Source organism: Pelmatolapia mariae, linkage group LG12 (assembly GCF_036321145.2).
Source record: "Pelmatolapia mariae isolate MD_Pm_ZW linkage group LG12, Pm_UMD_F_2, whole genome shotgun sequence".
Classification (NCBI taxonomy): Eukaryota; Metazoa; Chordata; class Actinopteri; order Cichliformes; family Cichlidae; genus Pelmatolapia; species Pelmatolapia mariae.
The window spans coordinates 896,101-919,875 of NC_086237.1; the positions used below are offsets into that span (position 1 = coordinate 896,101).

The window sequence follows — 23,775 nt, forward strand, 5'->3', positions numbered from 1 at the left end:
GTGGTACTGGTTGGACTGGTTTGGCAGGTTAAAAAATAAATCAAACGAGAGCGTGTTATTTGCTCGGTACAGGAGGATATTTAAGAACCATAGACAGAAAAACACACAAACAGCAAGAAACCATTAAAATGGTTTATACACACACACACATATATTAAAAGATGAAACACACAGACACCCACTGTGAGGCTATAGACTGCTTGATCTCTATGAAATAAATAATGCAACAACTGAAACTGAAGAATGCCACCCACTCTCTTTATAATAAAATTTATTCAGAAGAGTAAAATTTGACAAATAATTTAATAGGACGTGCGCTATAGCCTTAACTAATGTGGTTAATTATCTTTGAATACATCTGTTCATACAGATGGTCAGAGTAACAATACATAAATAAATAATAAACAAATCAGAAAACTTAAATAAATCTGTACCAGCAGCAGGAAGCGATGTTTGAGGTGTTTGTTGGGTTGAATGCAGCCGTACTGCGGTCCCTCGTTGTACAGAGTCCCCGTGGGGTCGAAGAAGGGAACATAGCCGTCCCTGCCAGTGCACAGGTAAACCTTCTCCAGCTGCAGTTTGTAGGCTGCGTTCAGGTTCTGCTCAGGGTTCCACAAAACCCTGCCGTACAGAGTCTGACCTGCAGGGGGCAGCAGAGGGACAGGTTTTCTGCTGTGTACTGAAGCGTTTAAGGGTGTTACCTTTAGGGAATTAGAGTGACTCAGTTCATACAATATTGTAAAATACAGTAAACAAAATTTGATTGTTTTATTACATAATGAAAACAAGTTTCTGTATATAATAGTAACAGAAAAGTATGAGTAATGTGAGGAAATATATTTTGTTAAATTAATCATCATGTCCACCATTGAATATTAAAAAAAACACATAAACAGATCAGCATGTTGTTTACATTTTAAAGATAAATGCCTCTTACTGTATAAAAAAAACAAATTAGTACAATCAATATTCATTATTTATTAATATTATTAATAAAATAAAAGAAAATAAAAACAGCTGATTCTGAGGTGGTCAGACTAATTTTTCGTGGAATGACTTTTATGTATATGTGTATATATATGTACCCATGGAGAACGCTCCTTTGTAGTCCATCTCAGCCATCGACACATCAGCAGTAGCCGGGTCCATCATGAACACCTTCTCATTGTTGCACAGCTGGAACTCCGTGTTGAGCGAGTAAACCACAGGAACAGGCCTGTTGGTTTGTTGGAAGGCAATCGGCACCAGAAACCTGTTGGAAAAAAATTGAGTTCAAGCTCCTTATGCAGGAAATCACTATGAAATTTGTGTGGAATCTTGTTGGATTTAAATAAGAGAACGTTAATTTGAGAAACTGTCTGCGGTAAATCTCTGAAGCTGTTTGGTCGTACTTCTCTGGAGCGTGAGCTGTGCAGGACAGCTGTTTGTCACCGGGATCGATCCACGGCTGAGTTGGCTGAACAGTGCAGGGGACCAAGAAGACTGTGTACTCTCCAGAATAGTCCTTCCTGTTCAAGAAAACACAAAATTATTACTATCACACACTCATCATCATGGGAGGTCAACACAACCTGAGCCTATAGGCTGGTTATGAATGAATGTACTGACCTGCTGTAGGAGCTGGTAGCCCTCCACAGCTGGTACGGTGAATCAAAGGTTTGAGCGCTCCACAGCAGCTGGATGTCAAACTCGATGCCTCCGAGGTGGTCGGGGGCCATGAGGCGGGACTTGTGGCCCGGCAGGGTGTGGTGCTCAAGCACAAACTGACCTGAAGGGAGAATAACAGCAGGGGGTCAAACTCAAGACTGTTTGATTTTTAGTGTAAAAAAAAAAAAAATCCTGCATCCTATTTTTGCACATCCCATAAGGCTTTGTAGTCAAAAGGCACCACAATGCCATTTAAACAGGCACAGTAAAGCCCTCTGAATGCAGTTCTACAAACACAGCGAAAACCTAAAGCTAAATTTAAAAAATAGCAAATGTTTGCCCATAAAGGCTAGAACTGTGTAGAACTGTGGGATAAAACAAACAAACTGAATGCAAAACCTAAAATTCTCAGTATAATTTCCCCTCTCAGTGGTCTCCTCATCTATTGCTGTAATAAAAGATGGATTTATATCGAATTACCTCGATCAGAGACTGCTCTCTCATTAGCTTCCATTTCTTGTATCAATAATAATATTAAGGCAGACATAATAATTCTATGCAGTGTTCTTAGAACGTGTGTTTGTGGACTGACCTCTGAATTTGGCGTGAGTTTTAAACTCAATTACCAGCCGACCGTCTTCCCTGATATAGATCCTGATGATCTGCAGTCTGGCTGAGAGGACGCTGTCAGTCTGGATACCTGCAGACATGAAAAGCCAGCCAAAGAAAATCTAAATTAGAGCAGACGTACATCACTAATAATTTCTTGAATAAGAACTTGGACACTTGCAAACAGTCAAATCGCTCCATTCCAAAAACGGATCTTAAATGATTTATTTCTACACTGCATTTTCATCATTATCCCATTTTTCAGAAAGGAAATAAACATTGTTACCCTGCATGATGAAAGCAAAACTACAATGTGAAACCAAAACACATCCCGCTATATGTTTACATCCAGGACTGTAGACAAAAACAAGGTGTGCAGAGTTCATAAACATAAACTCCTGACCTGTCCTCCAGAGCACGGTGTCATAGAAGAAAGAGAACTCCATCTCGGTGTGATGCTCCAGAGAGGCCCAGCCTCTCGGGGCTGTGACGTAGATGTAGGAGACATAGAGAGGAACCTGCACCGTCAGGAAGGACTGAGCAGAGTCCCGAACCTGGAAGAATAGCAGCAGCCTTTAATGTTAATTCTCTCAGAGGGTCACAGAGAACTTTATTCTGTTTGTGAGGACTTTACACACAGTACAGAGCATTATTTCACCATCAAACACATGCACTATGATTACATGATGGACGTCCACATCCCAACACAGTCACGGTCCCAGGTTCTGTTTCTGGGGCTGTCTACATGTGCCCTATCCTGCAATCACTCCTGTGCATATTTTAGACTTTTCTCATGTCTCACTTCATGCAATGCCTTTATCTGTGCCTCCTCATCTCCTCTGTTCTCCCGCCTGTAACCTGAAAATCAATCAGTCCAACGTTGAGGACTGAGGAGAAAGGAGGGTGCAGGAGCAGCTACAACCCCAAATATAAACCCATCAAAGTGCTTTAACCTGCATTTGTGCACACAGACTTCTTTAAATCTTTTAATAGTATGAACTGTAGATGATGATATTCAATGTGTTTGCAGTTTTATATTGAGGAAATTCTTCTTCTTTTTTTTCTTTTTTTGCAGATTGTTGAACCTCTGCCCATCTTTACTCATTAGAAACTTCCTGTGATGTTCTTTTTACACCCAATCTGTTACTGACATGTTGCCAGCAAACCAAAATCACTTTCCAGCCTTCTGTTGCTCCTGTCTCAACTTTTTCGAGGTGTGTTGCTGACATCAAAATCAAAATGAGCTAAAGTTTTCCATAAAGTAGTGAAATGTGTCAATTTAAACATGTGATGTGTTTTCTATGTTTTATTGAGAATGATATGGGTTTCTGGGATTTGTAAATTCTGTTTTTATTTACATTTTGCACAGAGAGATTAAACAATCAAGGATGCACAGGTGTGTCCTCTGCAAGAGTGTTTTTGCATTTAAATATAAAAACCAAACTATACCTGCACTGGCAGCTGTGTGAAATGTCATAGGTTACTGAAAATGAAGCTCCTAAGCAACGATTTCTCATTTAGGTAAATGCACGTTGCATTCTCTCCTCGTATCTCTTGCTCGCCTCCTTCACTTGGGTCTCTGGAGGGAGGGACTAAGACGTGAGGAGAGAAGTCGATGATGTGCAGTCTGGGGATAGTTTTGTCTTTCCTTAGTCAAGACATCTGTTTTCTGCTCCCAGTGGTCTTCTTGTATTCTTCATGTTTTTGTGTTACGCTTTTAGATTCCTTTATGAGTAACCTTTTATTCCCCTCTATCTCCCCCATTTTACCTTCTTCATCTTTGTTGCCAGTGAGTTTTATAATTGATTTTTAAAATCAAATTTTTTTGTTTTTGCACGTTTCTGCACACAGAAATAACTCTTCCATAACAACTGATTAAATTTATCAAGAAGACTGAAAACATTGTGAAGAGCGACTGTTTTAAAGACTCTGCCTTTGACCGTCCTACGCACCTGGAAGTCCGCGGTGACTGAGCCCCCGCACACGTCGATGAGTTCTGTCATGTCGTAGTAGGCATCGAAGGTCCAGATGCAGCTCTTGAGGTTGAGGTGCTTATAGAACTGGAGGCTCTTGCCCTCGCGGACGTTGGGGTTGAACTGGTATGGGCGGTCGTAGCCGGGCCCCAGAGAGATGCTGTCATACGATACATCATCGAGGAAGCCCGACTCTGAGGAAGAATGTTGTCAAAGAAAAGTAAGAAAACTACACATCTGGTTTAATAATTATTTTTAAATCGATCAGGAAATCTTGCAAGCATTGATTAAAATTGGCTGCCTGCAAAATATTAAACCACGAGAAGATGAAGCTGACTGCAGCAGAAAATTAAAGAATTTTAATATGGTGGTAATTCAAACTGTCCCCACTGTGAGCCCTAGATACTGTAAATGGTTCAAATGTGGATCTAATCACACTGCAGCCTCCTGAAGATCAAATTTTCAGCTGTGAGGAGATCCGGCTGTGTTTGTGGGATGAGTTTGTGTGACTGACCGGCGATCCCTTGAAGGTCTTTGAGGGTGACCAGGTTGGAGCAGACATGCTGCTGCCTGTAGATCGACTCTGACAGCAGGAAGTGAAGGTTGTGCAGCGGCATGGTGGAAACCAGGGGGAGCATTCCATCCTGATGGGGGATCTGGACTGAGATGTGGATCCTAAACCGGGACATACAGAGAAGAGCAGAAATTAGCATAAACTCTTGGTGAAGATGCTTATCTGGTTTAAAAAGCCGCTACGGACCGGTTGGGGTGCTCTTTGTGCTTGACGTCTAAGTATTTGAGTGTGGCGATGAAGGACTGAGCCTGGAAGCCTCTGGCGGTTCCCGTGGTGACAGGTGTGTGGCAGATGGAGCCTTCTGTGCCGATGGTGGCGATGTTGCTCCTCAGGGGTGTTCCCAGGTGTCCAGCTTTGTCTCTGGCCTGAGCCACGCAGCGAACGTGGAAGCGCCGGCTGAAATAAATGCTGTCCAGAACCTGAGAGACATGAGAGTTTCCCCACACAGGGGAACATGTGTATTCGCCTCTTAATTTCAGATTTATTTGTCTCCTTAGTTTAACTCACCATATGGTTGACGCTAGTATACGGGGTTGTATCTGTGACCGTCTCAAAGGGGGATCGGGCGCCGCTGGTGTCAGTGGGAGCCGCCACTTCCCACGAGAAGTGAACTTGGGTCTGGTTGATTCCCGCCTCCTCACAGCGCTCCTTCATCACAGAGTACTTGGGGTAGTGAGGGTCACAGGGGGTGACACACACCAGAGGGTAACCTGGAGAGGGAGTCTTCTTGCTGCCCTCTTTGATCACCTCCTGGACATGATCGTAGTCAGCGAGAGAGACCACCTGAGCAGGAAGGAGGGTGGGAGATCGTGTAAATGAGAGCAGTTCAGGTTTTTCATTTCAAGGGGCTGGCGTACAAAACACAGTATGAGATGAGATTCCTCCTAAAAAGTCGTTTGGGGTAAAATCACCCACCATATAATATTTTAATGGCAGCTGAATAGATATATTCATTGTAAGTGGTTCTGGTAAATGCATAAGAAATGTAAAAGCCTACAAACAAGTGCCTGAGGGAAAATGCTGCCCACGTTTGCTGCTGCTTTTTTGGAGTTCCCTGAATATGTATTAGGGGAGAGATGTGCTTTTGCCAGGAGTGGAGACGTTTCAAGTGACAGGTTCTCTAAGTGCTGCAGAAAATAGACAAAAGATTAAGTTCTCAGCTGAATGCTAAAGTTCTCCTAAAGGCTGAACATATCCTCCACTTCTGCTATTCTACTGCTCCTGCTTCATGTATCCTCCAAGGTTCCTTACAATAGGCGTGGCAGGTAGGATGAGACTTCCTGCCGCCTCCTGATCCAGAATGGTCACTGTGGCCATTGTGATCTCCCCAAGCACTGCCTCCACCGGGTCATCAGGCCCAAGGACCAATGAGAAGGACTCGTGCCACTCTCTGTCCTCATTGGACAAAATCTCCACTTTAAAGAGGATGTGGTCCATGCCTATGGAGAAAAAAACATATTTACTCCCAGTAAAATCATCCTACTAACACTCTTCCCAAGTCCCAACGAGGAGCATTTTCACCACTTACCCGGGGTGAATTTAAGCACTCGACTCTTGGGATTGTAGTCGACTCCAGATTGGGCCGATCCATCCCGGGTGCTGCAACGGATCTTGGACGTTCGGTCCAGATCTCCTCTGCGGATCACTTTGATGTTCAGCACTTCGATGCCATCTGGACCGGGAGGCTCTCTCACCTGATAGGACGCCTGCTCGAACTCAATGGTGGGAGCTGGAGGAACGGGAGAAGTCTGACTGTCAATCATTTGCACATATAAAACTTTTAATCAGCTTCCAAAATAACAGGTGCATCCAATTAAAACTTATAGAACAGCGGTATAATAAAACCCACCTCCATTAAGGTTTTACTCGTCAGTTTTCTTTTTTTTGATGGAAATAAATAATACAAACATCAGGTACCAGGCGATAATTAAAAATGAGCCTGTCAGGGAATCAATTCGTGTCACATACATCTGTGCTTCGGGAGGATTTTTTAACATTATTTTGTATATTTTAAGTATATTTGTTGAAGTTGACCAAAAGTAAAAACGAGGAACATTATCTTAAAATTAGTTTGGAAATCAAGAGCAAGTTCAACATACTCAGGATATTTTAACCATACCAGGCTTCAGTTATTCTAACATCAGCAATTAGGCTGAGGGGTCACACACTCGAAACCCACAATAAACATGAAGCAATAATTTTGAGTAAAGTGAGGCAGTCTTGTTTTTCAAAACGGCTTCTTTGAGCCCACCGATATTTCATAGTTCAAAAAGTGCAAGTAGACTATGATATACCTCAAATATGCAGTCAACAGGAAACAAAAGGAATGGTGACGCCATTTTCATTGGTTATTAAATCTAAATAAACCCCATCACCCAGTAATTCACAACTTAGTTTTGAGAGTTTTGTTCAGGAACCATTTCAATATTCGCAAAAAAAAAAGAAAAAAAAAGTGGGAATGTCGTTTTTTTTTCTTTTCCAGAATTCTAAGAAAAAAGTCAGACTTCGGACTTTAAACTCAGAATTATGAAAAAAGATGTGCCCTTTTATTTCCTCCTCTTCCGTACCAGCCGCCTCCTATTAAGAAAATGTTTTTTCAAAATAAAAGTCCTCAGCTTCTTTCATGTTAGTATCAGATAAAGGATGTAAAATGTATATATGTAGCTCTATTTATGATAAAAAAAACCTATCATTATTCTATGACAGCATATCAGTAAATCCTGTTTAATGTGAATCACATGGCGATGAAGCGCCTGCTTACCATCTTCATCATTGGTGATGGTTACAGTGACAATATCGTTAGCTCCCACCATGGCGCCGCTCCAGTGGTCACTGAGCGGTGTACCAAGATGCACCTGAAACTCCTCCTCAGGCTCGAACACTGAGTCGTCAATGATGTGAACTGTGCAGTTTTTCACCTGGAAAATGCACAATCGAAGCACCCTGATGAGCAGAGTCTGAGAACAAGGACACAAACATCAGGTCACATTTTGACTCAACATTTTACCTTCTCTCCTTTGAGGAAAGTGATGCGCGACTCATCTGCATTCCTTCTCTCCTCAAAGTCGTCCATCACCATGGCGGACATGGTCCGGGTGAAACAGCGCACCGATGACTTGAAGGAGAGGTCGCCGGTCCGGATGATGGGGATGTGGAGAAGGTTATCCTTCTCCTTCACGGTGTAGGAGCTCTTCTCAAACTGCATGTTAGGAACTGAGAGAAAGCGAGCAACATCTGGTCAATGAAGGGTGTTTGACATGACACATGTGTATTAAAGCCTGTGATTGTTCTGTGAGGACGTACTGTCCTGGAACGTGTCCGTGATGATGACGTTGGCTTCATAGGGCTCTTGGAGGACAGCACCCTGAGGAGAACTGAGGAACACCACGAAGGACTCAGACCCCTCGATGGACGGATTCTGGATGTCATCCATGATGGTTAAACTGCACGTCTGTTTAAAAACGGGAGGTCAGATCAAATGATTTGTAAGGGTTATACGGGTGAACGTGTTATTTATCGAGGAATTAAAAAACACCTTCCTGGTAGCTGCAGTAGAAACTTGGTGAGCGCGGCTGATGATGTTATAAAAAAATGTTCATCTACTGTATGTAAAGATGTCAGTGTTGAAGAATTAATTCAGATCCAGCTGTGTACACGTGCTGACACCCTTCTACGCATCCCAGAGGCAAAACTTCATACAGCGTATCCAGTTCAAGCTGCTTTATCTGCTCACAGTCTACAAGCTGCTTTTTTAACCCAGCATCCCTGACTGTCCTCTATCCTGTTTATCAATTATCTGATAGCCCATTGCACAGCTGGCTCAAGTGTTTTTGTTTGGGACGATAACATAACTGTGACATCTGTGCTGGGGTCTCTGCGCTATTTTCACTCTTGTAGCAAAATCATTGCCACTCCTAAAGTTGGACAAAAGTTGACCTACCTGAGGTTAACTGACTGCAGTGTGAGGGTGCATTAAAAAAAAGGATGATGGATGTTTTTTTTAATCACCCATCACACAGAACATGTAGAACAAGAGAAACAACATAACTGTTTCATTCTTAAAATATAAACTATAGAATTTGACTGTAGGTGAGACGTCTGTCCTTACCTCGTCAGTTTTTCCAGGTTTGAATTCCACTTTCTTGGAGCTGGGAATGTAGTCGACCCCGGGGCTGGCTGACGGAGGGTCTGAAGGTCGGGTGGCGCACCACACAGAGGTCAGCGAGGACAGGTCGCTGCCATGACGCAGCACTGGTATTTCAATTGTGCCTGAGAGAGGGGAAAATGAAATGCAAGGTAAAAAAATGTGAAATGTGGGAAGTTGTGTTTTTGAGGGGGTTATAAGATATTAATAACTCTAATTTACAAAGTTGTTTTGATCTTTACATTGAAAGTAATTTAAATCCTGATCTAAGAACAAAGTGACACAGAAACTGAATCTCGCAGCTTCTTTTAGCTGCAACTAATGATACTGTCTGTTCAACACTGTGGGGAAGATACCTTTGTATCAAAGATTAAAGCTACGCCAGCGAGAAGAAGGAGAAAAAGAAAGAAGTGGAAGAAGTTCAGCAGAAAGATGAAGCGCAGTGTAGCTGTCAGTGATGCTAATTATAAGAGAGGAAACAATCTATTCTGTGTCATGCTCCAAAACACGTCCCTTGTTCCTAAATAAATGAAACAAGTAAAATATCACAGAGTGCAGTGATCTAACTGACAAATAAGATAACTGACGATGAGAAATGTTTCCACAAAACACGTGTAAGTGCTCAGGGATGCACGTAAACTGGTTACACTAATATCATTAAATGTAACCATTATGAAACCTCCCATACCAAAGACTACTTTCTAACAACTATTGGAAATGCCCTAAATTCCTAATGGAGAGCTATAAGAATAGGCATCAATTCAAACAACTCATATAAAAAAGTAATAAAGAAAATATTACCATTACTTATAAATTATGTAATTTTTTTAAAATATTAAATCATTATAAATACTGTCATGTGTACAAACACCTAATATTATAATGTATGGTAATAAATGTGTATCAAATAATTATTTTATAAATTACACATGATGTACTGATGATAAAAATTATGTTCTAATGACATTGCATATAACATTTTATATTTTACATTATGTATTTGTTAACGATGACCTTAGACGTTATTGTTGTTTGATTAAGGTTTCAAAGGCTTCATTTAAAGCTGCTGCCAGGATATGCAGGCGGATTACCAGTGAAACCAGCGTCACCAGTCTTCCACCTAAGTCCTAACATGATCCTAAAGTGGCCTTCTCTCTTCTATTTTATATCTGCTTGTGTTTCGTAGCCTGTTTAGGCCCTGTCCAGGACTTGAGCTTCTACTTCCGCTTTCTGCCATCTCCTCCAGCTCCCAGACTGTCACTGTGCTTGATTGTTCTGGTACCCCAGTCCCTGCTTCAATCAAGCCGCACCATCAATCACACCACCTGCTTAGAATGGGCAGCAAAGCAGAGCTTATTATTCAGAGCTGCTCTGATTCTGCATGAGCCGTCTGCTGCCATGCCACTCTGTCAGTCTGTATTATTTAGACTGTACCTTGACTGTGTTGTTTTAAATGTACTTTGGCTTTGTGCTGTTTTTAACTAGTTACACCTGTCCTTTATATTTATTTGCTTAACTTTCAACTCGGGCACTAGCTTCTATTTTGGCTGCATAACCTCTCAGTGTTTCTGGAGAGTGGAGCAGTGATCATCTCCAACATTCACACGTGATAAAAGTTTGTCTGTGAAGGTTCTCAGTCATCCAGGTCATTGTAGTCTAAGGAGCTTGGAAAGAAAAGCGTCTGGACTTATTTAAGTTTCCTTGAGGCCTAGTTGGGTTTTTTATTTGTTATTATTTGTGATGAAAGTGAAACTACGCATTGAGTGGGTTCACAGGGTTTATGCCAACCCAAGTGCCAACTCTTACACTCTTAAAATATCATACTAACATTAATGTTTGTTTATAGATCATTTATACAGTCAAAAAAAATGATTACTACTAGTTAGAATGCTAATAATAAATATGTGTAACTAAAGTTTAATTAACTACTAATCTATCATTCATTACTAATGATTATTGTGAAGTGCTAGCTACCAGTGCACTAGTTTTTTACAGGAAGCTATTAGCTGTTTGAAATATTGAATTTTTTTAACTTTAATTTAATTTAATTACACAATAAGAAATATGAATTCATAAAGACATTACGCTGGTGGATGCACGAAAAAGGCTCATACCAGCATCTTCGCTGAAAGTAAACGTGGCGTTTCCAAGAGAAACAGTCGATGCATCATTGGGTCCATCGATAATGACCTTGGCCACTGACATGTCGCCCATGCGTGCGTTATCGGAGGCGTCTGAAAGCACCAGCTCGAACTCCTCGGACAGTTCGTACTCGCTGTCATCGATGAGCTTAACATCACAGGTGGACATGCTGACTCCAGGACCGAAGATCACTCGGTTGTCGGTGGTCATGCCGCGGCTCTTGTAGTCAGAGCCGGACTCCAGAGCGTGGAGGCTGCTGCCCTGTGCTGACTTGGCTACGGTGTAGCAGAGAGCAGAGACTGTGCTGGAGGTATCACCTGAGCAGAAATGAAGTGAGAAAACAAGGTCATACAGTGTGTACAGGAATTAAAGTGAAAATGAAAAGAAAGAAATTATGAGAAAATTCTTATGAAACATTCGTGAAACATGAAATGTTAGAAACCCCTCTGCAGTGTGTACCTTTCCTTTCAATGGGAGCATGGATTAAGCCTGAGCTTTCGTTGACGTGGTAAATCTTCTTGTCAAACTGCAAAGTGGGTTCGTCTTCTGTGTCGTTGATGTTGACGACAGCGCGCGTGTTTCCACCCAGCAGCGCGTACACGGGCATGCTGAGCTCCACATGGAAGCTCTCGATCCCCTCAAACACCTTGTCGTCGTTAATGACTATAGTGCACACCTTTGTGTCCTCACGCTCATCAAACTGCACCTGGAAAACAATGAGAAGGAGGCATTAAAGAAGTGATTACAAAACCTTAACTTAACATAGGCTAGTTATAGATGATACACTTCTTACAATCTTTTTCCTCCTCAAACCTCCATTTACACAAAGGAGTACCTCAGGGTTCCATATTAGGACCACTGATTTTCTTCCTCTGAAATAGGATGTTTGTAGTACAAACATTACATTCCTGTTGCACTCCACTTAAAACTGATGAAAATGCAAAAAGATTCCAGGTTCACGTTACTCCCAAGATGTTAAGGTCAAAAACTGCTCGATGCTGTGGATCTGTTTTTATGCTTGATCCTGTGGTCCACAAGTTCATGAACAGGAAAGTAAGACCTAATCTTGGATTATTTTGTTGTTAAAAAGATAAATTTAGCAAATAATTTGAAGAAAATTACTGGTTTCCAGACTAAATGAAGAACACAAACTCACAGGAGAGATATAAAATAAATTAAAAGAGAAATGTTCATTTTTTAAACGTGGAATATCGAGTTTCTACCTGCCCAGCATATTCCACGTAGTCCTGCTGTCCAGGTCTGGATCCGACGCTGCTCGTGGAGGTGGCGCTGCCCTGTTCAGTGCGGCAGAGCACGATGGCGTACTGGTTGAGATTACCGGTTCGCTTCACGGTCACCGCCACTGTGCCGGCCTTCTCACTCACATTGTAGCTGTGGTGCCATTAGAAGAAGTAGGAAGGTAAAAGGGTGGGTGTCCAACGGATAATCTTTATAAAATATGTATATTTTTTTGAAATGGTGCAGACCTTTTGTGCTCAAAGCTGATGAGGGACCACTGGATGTGGAAGACGTTGTCACTGACCACATTTGGCTTGCTGTCTTTGACCAGGAACTTGAAGTTGTCCATGGTTTCCTGGACGTTCTCCTGATGAAGCACGTAACGGATCAGACCCAGATTGATATCGGCTACAAAGAAAAAAAGCCACATTAGTAACGATCAAACACTAGCATTATTGCTTCTTTACGGTTTTAGTACAAGACAAAGAGGACTGGAGCAGAGAATTTCTAAATTTGAAATCTCGCTCTGACTTCTGGTTTCATTGGATTACAAGATCGTCCATCTTGTAATGAATAAGGCACGGCACTGTTTCATTTCAGATCAGACACACAAATACAGTTTTAACTAACGGGGTTATCTAAATTTATTTCTCTGTTTGGGGTTTTTAGTGTTAGTGCTTCTATTAATGCTTCTTCATCAGTTCATTCATGCCTACCAATTGTTTTTTATGTTTCAATCACTTCTTGTTTCAGTAGCCGTTTGGCTTGATTTATTACTTTGTTACCGCCATGTTTTCTTCTACCCAGCAATGCTTTTCTGATCCTCCAGAGGATCCCACGGAGATCTCAGGCCAGATGAGACATAAAGTATAAGCTCTCTGGTTTCTGGGTCTTGCTTATAATTTCCTTTCAGTTAGGTGTGCACTGATAATCTCTAAAGGAAAAATACCCAGGTGAGATCCCGCTGGATGTCTTAGAGCCTCACCCTGAAGTTGAGCTCAACGCTGCCTCAGAAGGAGATGAACATAATTATTTTAGCCATTCAGACTCAATTTTAATAAAATACCATTACTAAGAAGTGAACTGACTCAGATCAGGTCTGATGGGAGTCAGTCAAAAACGACCACACGGGTTCAAAATGTGTTGAAAATAATGTTTTAAATATGCAAAAAATGTCACAAAGCACTGCAGCAGGTTTTTAAATCAGCAGAGAGCCAAATTCACACGATGGTCTTTAAAGACAATTAGTGCTGATTTTTATGCTTGCACACAATTTTACTGTGAGGAGGGGGACACCCAAAAAAGACTGATTGAATCTTAATAGAAAAAATCTTTTGCAAAGAAGGCATTTCTTGGAAAATATCACTTCCATAATTTGCAGCTTTGGGCCAATTCACAGTACTTGGAGAAATAAAATAGCCTGGAAATGAATGTGAAAGTTATTATTGGCTCTGGGTTTCTGCTCATTTACACCTTCCACAGAAGGTTGTAGAAAAGGAAACACTTAGATGTGAGCCCCACTGCCTCAAAATTGGCCAAATGACCTTCAGGAAGCTCAGCATAAACACCACAGAGATGAAGACAGTACTAAATTATGCATTAATATCCAGAATAGTAATATCTCAAACATATTTTTAGATTGAGTACAAGCATTTGGCAGAATATGGGAGCAAATGCTCACAGTCGGGATGATGTTGACAGTTTGTACTAGAAATCTCATCTGTTTTATTTATTCATATTGCCTCCATCTCTCGCGCTCAGGCTAAGGGTTATTTCAGTTATTGGAAATTTATTATCATTAAGAAAATGATGTTTACAAGCTTCAAATTGAGCATGCGACACATCAAAGTGGCTGTTTACACTTGCTCTCTGCAGCCTGGAGGATCAACATTTTACAACAGCAGGCTGACACTGATCCTCGTCTGCAGCCTTGAGGTGAACATAAGCAGGCTCATAATGAGAGCACTGCTGATTTAAACTGCAAATTAGCTGAGTAAACGTGTGCAACAGAAAATACAGCAGACACGTGGTGTCATTCAGCGGAGAAATGATCAGAGCGAAGAATGTGGGGTCAAGCTTTTGTCCCACCTTCTCACTATGAAGGCAAAATGTAAAGGAGTCTTTTGTTTTCCCCTCCTCTACCTTCCAACAGGCACAGAGTTTTATCTGCAGCGGCACGAAGGATGCAGGATGAACAGAAGAGGGCACCGATGCAACACTGAACTGGGTGCAGTGAAGGAAACAGGTGGCTCTCTATACACTGATAGAGAAGTCTTTGTGGTTTATGTCATCCGCTGAGGGAGTTTAGAAGGAAAGCCCAGGAGCAGCGGGTTTCCAATTTGTGAGTCCCAACAGCTCTGAGGCATAGCTAATCCTCAGGCATTAAAAAGTCCTTCAAATGAAACTATCTCAGAAGAGAAAAAAGATTGAACTTGAAGGGAGTCAGAAAGCCATGGCTTCATTTTAAAGAGTCATAAGGGTTTGATTTGGAAACATAAATTGGCACTAACTGCAGCTGTACACAATATATCCCAACTATGACTGCGGCGATCCCACACTAACCTGATAAGATAACCATTTCCTGCATACCTTATCAAAAAGTAGCCTTCATTTCCTTTTAATATCATACACCATCAGCCCATTGATGTGAGTTTTTAAAATGCACATGTAGTATATGGTTTATTAGTATTCACTATGACACAAAAAAGGAAAATTATCCTAATTTTTTATGAATATTTGAAGCAGGAAAAGCAAAAAACATCAAAGCTCACAGGAGGAGGGGAAAAGCAAAACTGCACACACTCTGGATGGAAATTTTCTTTGATATAAAATTCAGTTAAATTAAAATTATTGGTAGATCAGCAATCAGACCACTGCTTCCACGATAAACTGTGCTCATAGTCTTAATTTAATGTTAACAAACGTCTTTATTCAAAGGAAAACAGTAAAAAATCTGACACCAGGGAAAGGTGACACGAATGTGGACACAGTTCACTTTTCTGTTAGTTTGTTTTTGTCCAGTGTCCCACTCTTGGCCTGAGACAGCCTCCCTGTGATCCAAAGGTGGATCGCTGGATGTTTATCTCAACTACGTTACTGAATCTGAGGGAAACCCAGAAGGTTGGCCAACATCTCCTTACACTTAGCAGCAACAAAGTAGCTCACGATCAAATAATTTTCAAACTTTTAAAGGAAACGTCCCAATATCATGATGATGGTTATTAATTGTCCTGAGTACAGGACACCAGAGGACATGCTAAGCATTTGAGTGTGGTGGGGAATGTTGAGAATCCCATAAATAATTTATATTGATATTTCTGGGAGTAAAAAAAAAAAGATTTACTGTTAAAAGAAAAATCCTTCTTCTTGCAAATGTTTTAATACTGTACCTATGCTGATAAAAATGCAGTTTCATGCAGTCAAAGCCAAAACTTTTAACTATGACTCGAAAAAAATGTTAATTTGCTGATCTCTGACTGACTTAGATATCACATTTACCTTGAATTGGTGCTCCACAATGCTCAAAATGCTCAAAATAAGATGACCTTTGAGGACACTTTAGTGGATAAGCACAATCGTGTGGATATCAGCTTCTGGACCAATCAGGATTTGGCCCTGATTGGTTCCAGCATGCCACAGAGAGTGCAAAGTTACAAAGAAGTGTGACCACTATAAATACAGACTCTCTGGATAAATTTGATGAACTGACTCTTTTTTTGGACAAGGATTGAAGCTGTCTGAGGAGGAGAAGTTAAGAGAGATGGGTTGTCTAATAAGTTAAAATGTTATTGCTGTAAATATAAAGGCAACAGAGAGAGCTTCGGTACCTTGTGTGAAAGTGGTAATGGGGTTCCCAGGTTTCAGCTTGCTCTCCAGGAAGCCGTGCTTTGGCTCTGTGGTGATTTCATAAACCAGCTGTCCATCATCTGTGTCCGGGTCCATGGTCAGCAGCTCCTTCTTCGTGATCAGATTGGTGGCCTGACAGACATCAGACAGAAATGACTCAAATTTCCTGTTTTTCAGTTTTCACCGCACAGAAATCATCTGTGCTTCAAAGCGGAGCTCTCACACTGCAAGAATTCATTACTGGGGATTTCATTCACAATGTCACACTATGATTCAGCTGAGCAGGAAGCTTTTCTTTTCAATTTCAGCTTCCCTGATGTAGCTATCATAGCAAAAATGCAGCTGTTAAGAAGCGTCGCCTCACTACTGGCTCAAAAAACAGAAATCAGCATATCCAACATCACAACGCCAACTAAAAAACGTGTTTGCTTCTGTATCTGATCTCGACAATGACATTCAGCCAACAAAAGTTTAAAGAGCCCCTCCTCTGAAGGGCAAAGTAGTTAACAATCTATTCTGTTAATGGACAGCATCTGGTTTATGTGAGTTATAAACTCGCTAATTGTTCCAGTGAGTTTGGATAAATTATTGGGAAATGCTATTGTACACACTGATCTCCCCACTTAAGTACAGATTAGCATCCAAACAGTTGTTATTTGACTCTTAGTTGGATGAAGGACTTTAGTCTGATCTCTACATTGTCTTTACAAGTTTTCCAAAGTTTTAAACCACCAGCTTGCACATCTGGAACATGTAAAAAATAAATCCACCAGTGTTGAGAACCAATTTTTTCTAAAACGGATCAATTCACCACAGAAGGTGATGCGATGGCTTAAAATGTTTTTTGGTGTTGTGGAAATAAAAGAAAATACATCATTGTTAACATGGCTTTTATTAGTGGCATTTTATTAATACGTTCATTGAATAAGTAGTTGTAGTCATTTTTATACACACATTGCATATGTGCTCATGCAGAGTTGGCGCTCAGTCCTTTTAAGGTCATAAGCTTCGTCTGGCGTGAATGTTTAGACTGATATATTGTGTAAGGTGACTCAGAGCGCAGGAAGGCCAATGCTGATGTGTCTCGTATATTTTAAAGATGTTTCATTTATGATTATTACAAATAAGTTTCAATGTATCCAACAAACAAAGTTCATATCAGCTGTGTGTTTTAAGCCGTTTCTTCTGCAAACTACTTTGCAACCAACCTTCTTTTTCGATTTGCCAGTAACTTCTACGTGGACGCTGGGTTGGGAACTACAGTTCTGGAAATCCTTGATTTGAGCATTTTCAGGTTAAGGTTATTTTATTTTTAACCGTAGATAGATTTGTTCTCGTGAATTGAAGAAACAACAGAAAACAAAAAAGCATAGCAAAAAATACTGACAACAAAAATTTATACTATTTTTGGCCATCATGTAATCCACAAAAGTGACTTTTTAAAACTTGTCGTTTTACTGTTTGGGACCAGAAACCTTTGTCCGGGAGGAAGAAAACGAATCTCACTGTGTAAAGGGTCATCAAGAAAATTAAACCAGCCGACCGTTGTAACTGTCTGGTGGACAGGAAAATTCAGCTCACCAGTCAGCCTGTTAGACCACTTAACAATCTGACAGAGTTTCTGCTCTTTTCAGGTAACTATCCAAACCACAACACCAACTAAAAGGACAAAACAGATTCAATAAAAGCACGACGAAATAAAACCATCATGGTTTTATCAATGTGGAAACAAGAAAGCCTTCTTAAACACGAGAGCTGCTGGTGCTCCTTTCTGCACACAGCTTCACAGTTTGCTTTGAATCAAAAGTGAGATATTTATAACACTGACCACTTTCCACATTTTGATTGCATGCTCCTAAGTTAGAGGCAGGGCAACGATGCTGCAATGCATGCCCCGCTTTACCTAAATGACTAAAGAGGACCACAATTAGTAACCAAAACATAGTGTTGTTTTAAATGAAACTCAGTAAGAAATTGTTTTGAAATTGCCTCCCCCTGCAGGCCATAACAAAAACTGCACTATCATGGGACCACCTTCTTGCTCCTTTCTCAACCTCAGGCTATCCATGTTTGCACATGGAAGTGTAGGATATCCCAGAACACAGCTGCACCTCCAAATATTAATGAGTTCAGATGGAATAATAATTTTCTTTGACCAAAGGTCTCCTGCCTATATGATCAATTGGTAATGGTCAGGTTTTGCTTTCCCCTCCAGCACTAAGGAGAAGATACAGGAGTGTAACAGTATGATAATTTGGCTCAGTGATAAAACACCCAGGACTTAATTACCTGCAGCGCAAACACAGCACAGGCTGAGAATAAATGAACGATGTGACATATTTACAGTGCCTACCAAACAAACCTGTGCGCTGCATTACGATGAGGTGTGCAAGCCAGCAGGTGGAGGTGGAGGGGCTAATTTCAGAACAAACAGTGATGGAGCTTCTCCTTCGCACTTCACACAGACACATTTACTCTGCTGGAGAATATTCAGGCAGAGCAGGGTGTGCTGGCACTTTTTAAAACATAATTTGCTCAGAGAGAGTTCTGCTGAGCAAACACGCAGCTCATTTAAACACATCTGAATTATCCTGATGTTTCAGTCCTCTGCTGGTGTCCAATTAAAGGTAATAAATTAGAAAAAGTTCTCTTCAGTGTCCGCTGTTCTCACTTTACGGCTATTAAACATCACAAATAGTTTAATTATATTTGTTTCCTAAATGCCTACCTCACTTGGATTTCTGCAGAATTTATTATCATCACACTGTGGGACCTGGATTTAATAAATATGGGAAAGACACCAGGTTTTATGCATGTAGTGTGTACAATAACAAATGCCCACTACCTGAATCTAAATCTTTGGCTATTTCTGTCCATCCAGTGTTCTCCTCGCTTCAGTCAGAAGCTAGAGCACACATCAGCGGCTTCTGCTGTCCAAATTTGTTTGGGTGTGTGCCGGTTTCTTACAGAGGGGTCAGTGTCTCCTCAATCAGTGCATCGCTACATGCTGCATTTCAGTTTGCTGGTTAGTAGCAGCAGCAGCCACGCTCAGATGGTCAAGCTAAATTTCTGACACAGTGTTATTCCACACCTCACACTGTGATGCAGGACCAGGACTGAATTATAGGAACTGAGGTGTGATCACAAAGCTTTGAGAGCAGCTCCATCAAAATATAAAAATATCAGCCTCTTAGTAGCTGCATCTATGGTATAAATGTGAAAATCCTGGTTTACCTCAGTCTCGAGTCACAAGACTTGGTGTCAGACCTTGACCTTGAGATCGAGGTCACTGAGATTCAAACTTTCACGAGACTAGTACTAGTACTAGATGTATCTATGGTATCTATGGAAAACCCAAAATTGCTTCGTTTTCAAGTTATCGTATTCACAAACCTGGGCATCCATGCCAACTGCTCGCGTGCCATATCGGCTTTTTACGGCTGGGGGGTAAAAAGTTTAATGAATTAAAGAGCTTTTTGTTCTTGCAAACCTCTGGGCTGCGGTTTCTCCCACATTACTCCCTGGAATCGATGTCTTCTTCTACTCTCACCTCTGACACGTGCACTGGATCTCCTCCAGTGTGTCAAAACATTAAAGATATCTTTAACATCCTTAAACTTAATTTTTGAACCTTTATGTCCCGGGATCATATGAACATATAGTCTCAACCCTTGTTTTTGCCTGTCATGCATATGGTTATCTCTCCTCTGGTGTGTTTATTGTCTGAGGGAGGTCATTTACTCCATCATCTCCACCCACAAAGCAGACCAGTCTGCAACTGATGCTGAGGATGTAAACATCAGTCTTACTGGTAACATAATAGCCCAGGTTTGTGGCATTTTTATTCAATCATCTCTTCTCTCTAAGAGATTACGTTAGACAGTTGAACACGCCTGAGAAGATGAGCTTGACCTTGACATCAAACTTTAAATCACATAAAGCTTTTGATTTTTATGGATCTGTTCTCTTTTAATCAAACCTCATATTCATTTTACTCATGATCAGATGGAAAAATAAAAACGTGTCCCTGCATTGTTACCGTACCTTGTTATCCATGTACTCCAGCCACTGCAGTCCCAGGTTGGTGAAAATTAACGGCGTTCCATCATCAACTGGCAGGATATCTATCTTGAACTTCTGGGGAGCGGCTGTCACTATCTGGAAAACCAAAAAAAAATGAAAGAAATTAAAAACTATTTTTAAAGACAGCAGACATGGTTTAAGTAAATTTTAACAAGTAGTAAAAACTACAGTGTTAAAAGTACAGCGTGTCTAACTTTCTTGTGTTTTCCTGCTGGCGACTGATCCAGTGTAACTTCTGAGCTCGTCCTTGTTCAGGATTTCTACTCAACTAAAACAAAATCCCTTGCATCTATCACTCATCCCAGCTGATCCAAAGTAAAACCTAATTGATGATAATACTCATGTCTGGCAATACAACAGACATGACAAATACAAACTGAACTATAGCAAACCTCAAATGTACTTTGATTAATTACCATAATACCCTCATAATCTGGAATTAGAGCATTTATAGTAATCTGCATTCTTCACACAACTCGACGTGAAGCAGAGTTTATTACAGGAGTGTAATATTCAGAGTTCAGCTGTGAGTTTAACAGACTGTGGCTGAAAATTCTAAACATATCAGCAGATTATGGAAATGGAAAAATAGACATAATTAACATAATTATATGATCAGCACACTTTGTCAAATTTGTGTATTGATTGCTTTTAATGATGGTCGAATGGTGCATCACTGTCAATTATGGGATCTTCTCCTGCTAAAGGAGATAATGAAGATGCGTTGAATCATCTTTTCTCAGTATTTAGACAATTCGACCAGCTCTTATTATGGCTGCCACGCACTTACTTCGCTTCACTCAGTTAAAAACCTTTCTAAGAAAAAGTGACTACTCAAAGGCATCCTTGACCTTTAAAATGAAGCAGGAAACAAACAGAAGATAATTGACTCTGGAGATGAGCTCGAGCATGATCACAGACAGTGAAGCACAGAAGACAGAAGCACATGAACGAGACGGAGCACAGACAGGGAGATGCTGGGGAGGCTAACAGAAACCAGAGCTCAGGAACACAAACTTAAACATATTAAATAAGTGTTTAAAGCTCAAAGAAAGCACAAAAACACTAAACTTAGACACCCAGCTATTAAAATACACCTTCAGACTTTGGAGTAAATTGTTCTTCTTTATGCAATATCAGGTTGCAAAAAGCTGTGCTAGAGACATGCACAGACTTCACTGTAGGTTCCACTTGAGGTCATTCTCATTGACCCAAGTTTTGAAAGCTTTGTGTTCACAATGAGCCGTAAAACAGCAATCAAAATGTTCTTAGGAACTATTTAAAGGTTCTGCTGGGTTTTACTTTATTGATTCAGCCGCTTCCAACAGCGATGGCAGGCTAAATCAGATAAGTTACTCCAGTATTCACAGTTAACGCCTTCTGTCTGAGGTGCATGAGGGAGCAACTAATCACCACAAGAGAGGCTAATAAGGCCAACTTTGACACGTGCCATTTGAAGGCTGAGCTTGTCCACACAGTTTATAGCAACTCATACATTATTTAATAACACAGCAGCTCCAGTGGGAATGAAACCGAAACGACAGCAGAGATAATGCCACGAAGCATCTACTGAGCCACAGAGCACGCGTGGCTGTCGAGCCAAATGTCCCCAGGTGAAGGAAAGATAATAAACCCAAGGCTGGGAAGTGTGTGTTTGCGATCGGGGATGTCAATACCTACACGCTGTCATTCAGTTTAATCATATGGGCTATTAGTAATGACAGGTGGTGGAGCTGAGGGGGGAAAACTGACAAGCAGAGGAGTCAATTCACCCTGAGGCTTGCTCATAACCATAAAGCTGACATTACCACTGCACACTGTGTGATGGTTTCTGGTCTAGCTGTGAAAACAAACCACTCGCAAGGATGTCAAAGTGCATCCAAGGCAAACATGCGTGGAATAAGCCCCTCCTCACGGACCATCTTACAATCCTCAATAGTGGCACAGGGTTAATACATTTCCTACAGACAACAGAGTATGCTGCACTTTTGTTTGCCCAAGTGGCAACTCCTCAGCTAAAGAATAGAGAAGCGCTAAAATGTAGTTCCTCTGATGTCCACTAGAGGCTGGCTCCGAATTTGATGTTTTACTTCAGAATTGTTACTGTTTCCATTTAGGAAACATAAACCACTGTTTATCTATTTCACCTGCTTCAGTGCAAATGACAGTAACAGGATTTTAGATCTGCTTTTTGCCAGTGTCACTGCTGGTAGCATTACGCTGTGCCAGCAACCCATTCGGGTGGCACGGGTAGTGACCGATTGTGACACATCCATACGGACCAAAGATTTCCTGTGTGTTGCAGTTTTAGGTAAACTGTCCATTGTGTAGCCCTTCACTGAATCTATGTGAGTTTTCAGGGTAGCAGATAATTAAATACCGCACATTTAATAACACAAAACTTTGTGTCTCCCCGCCCTGCAGGACTCTAAATATTATTCAAATGAAATGAGCTGCAAACATAAAGCTGCTCCTTCCATGCTACAGAAATATCCTGTCCTTCCAAACATGTCCTTTGCAAAAATATTTTCACTGTGTTTCCGGAGGTGTCCGCCCTTTGCAAAAGCCCCCAGCTTCTGTCCTCACAAAGACAGAAGCACATGAATACACCCACAAATTCACAAAAGGTCAGAGCACACACACTCTCGCAGACATGCCCTCACTCTGCCATTTCAATCATCCCACTGTAATAAAACTGTCCAGAAGGTGCCTTTTACACACACACACACACACACACACACACACACACACACACACACACACACCTCTTTTCCGTCGTCCTCCACCATGAAGAGCAGGTTGGTGCTGTCGGTCACAGTGAAGGTGAAGCGGTCTTTGAGCGAGTTGGAGCCGTCGTGGTTGTAGCTGATGCGGTTCTGGTAGATGTCGTCCATGGTGAAGCTGCTGGTCTGTCGGTAATGTTGGCCGTTGATGGTGCGCTCGATGGTGCCATGTCTAGGAGCCTGGACGACGCTGAAGACGATGGACTCCGCCTGGAGGAAGGTCGTGTTATAGGAGGGAAAATGCAGGGAAAGGAAGGACGGCTCAGTGATATCGCCTGCAATGTCTCCCTACGATGAAGCTACATAAAGGAGCAGTGTTTGTTCTGCACAACCAACAAACAGCCAAGCATGCAAAATAGTGAGAACTCAAATTCAGGAATCAGCTTCAAAATATCTATCTAGTGGCGGACCTTAACATCACTTTCGAGTGTTATTCTCTAAAATTCTACAATAAAGCAGTAGAAAATAAATCTTCAAGTTTTTACTGAGAATTACAGATTTATGGGATTAACAGTGCTGGATTATCCCTTAAACCGGCTGCTTAGTTTAGCCAGCTTAGGTAATGATCTCAAAATAAATATTCAGATTTCCTGCTCTTTTCTAAACTGGTGACCGTACTGCTTTGAGATCATTCCAAACATGATGCCAATTAGTTCGCGAATCATACCAAACTTCAAAGATTATCTGTTTATATTGTGCAGCTCATAAAGCGAATCAGATGCTTAAAGAAGGAAA

The 23,775-nt window shown here is 41.2% G+C and overlaps 1 protein-coding gene across 2 annotated transcripts in view; it reads right to left on the bottom strand.

Moving 5' to 3' along the window:
• The window catches only part of fras1 (Fraser extracellular matrix complex subunit 1), a 323,395-nt gene that overhangs the window by 14,833 nt on the left and 284,787 nt on the right, over window positions 1–23,775 (bottom strand). For both annotated transcript variants that reach the window (XM_063490043.1, XM_063490042.1), the window contains exons 49-71: window positions 23,023–23,250; window positions 20,219–20,332; window positions 16,156–16,306; window positions 12,577–12,736; window positions 12,313–12,481; window positions 11,549–11,795; window positions 11,062–11,406; window positions 8,912–9,072; window positions 8,107–8,254; window positions 7,811–8,016; window positions 7,565–7,721; window positions 6,332–6,532; window positions 6,055–6,242; window positions 5,311–5,586; window positions 4,990–5,222; window positions 4,744–4,904; window positions 4,209–4,423; window positions 2,660–2,810; window positions 2,240–2,347; window positions 1,609–1,768; window positions 1,392–1,508; window positions 1,086–1,252; window positions 435–640 (exon numbers count right to left, since the gene is read on the bottom strand). In XM_063490043.1, the coding sequence (XP_063346113.1) occupies window positions 435–640; window positions 1,086–1,252; window positions 1,392–1,508; window positions 1,609–1,768; window positions 2,240–2,347; window positions 2,660–2,810; window positions 4,209–4,423; window positions 4,744–4,904; window positions 4,990–5,222; window positions 5,311–5,586; window positions 6,055–6,242; window positions 6,332–6,532; window positions 7,565–7,721; window positions 7,811–8,016; window positions 8,107–8,254; window positions 8,912–9,072; window positions 11,062–11,406; window positions 11,549–11,795; window positions 12,313–12,481; window positions 12,577–12,736; window positions 16,156–16,306; window positions 20,219–20,332; window positions 23,023–23,250 (4,269 nt within the window). The remainder of the gene's footprint in view (window positions 1–434; window positions 641–1,085; window positions 1,253–1,391; window positions 1,509–1,608; window positions 1,769–2,239; window positions 2,348–2,659; window positions 2,811–4,208; window positions 4,424–4,743; window positions 4,905–4,989; window positions 5,223–5,310; window positions 5,587–6,054; window positions 6,243–6,331; window positions 6,533–7,564; window positions 7,722–7,810; window positions 8,017–8,106; window positions 8,255–8,911; window positions 9,073–11,061; window positions 11,407–11,548; window positions 11,796–12,312; window positions 12,482–12,576; window positions 12,737–16,155; window positions 16,307–20,218; window positions 20,333–23,022; window positions 23,251–23,775) is intronic.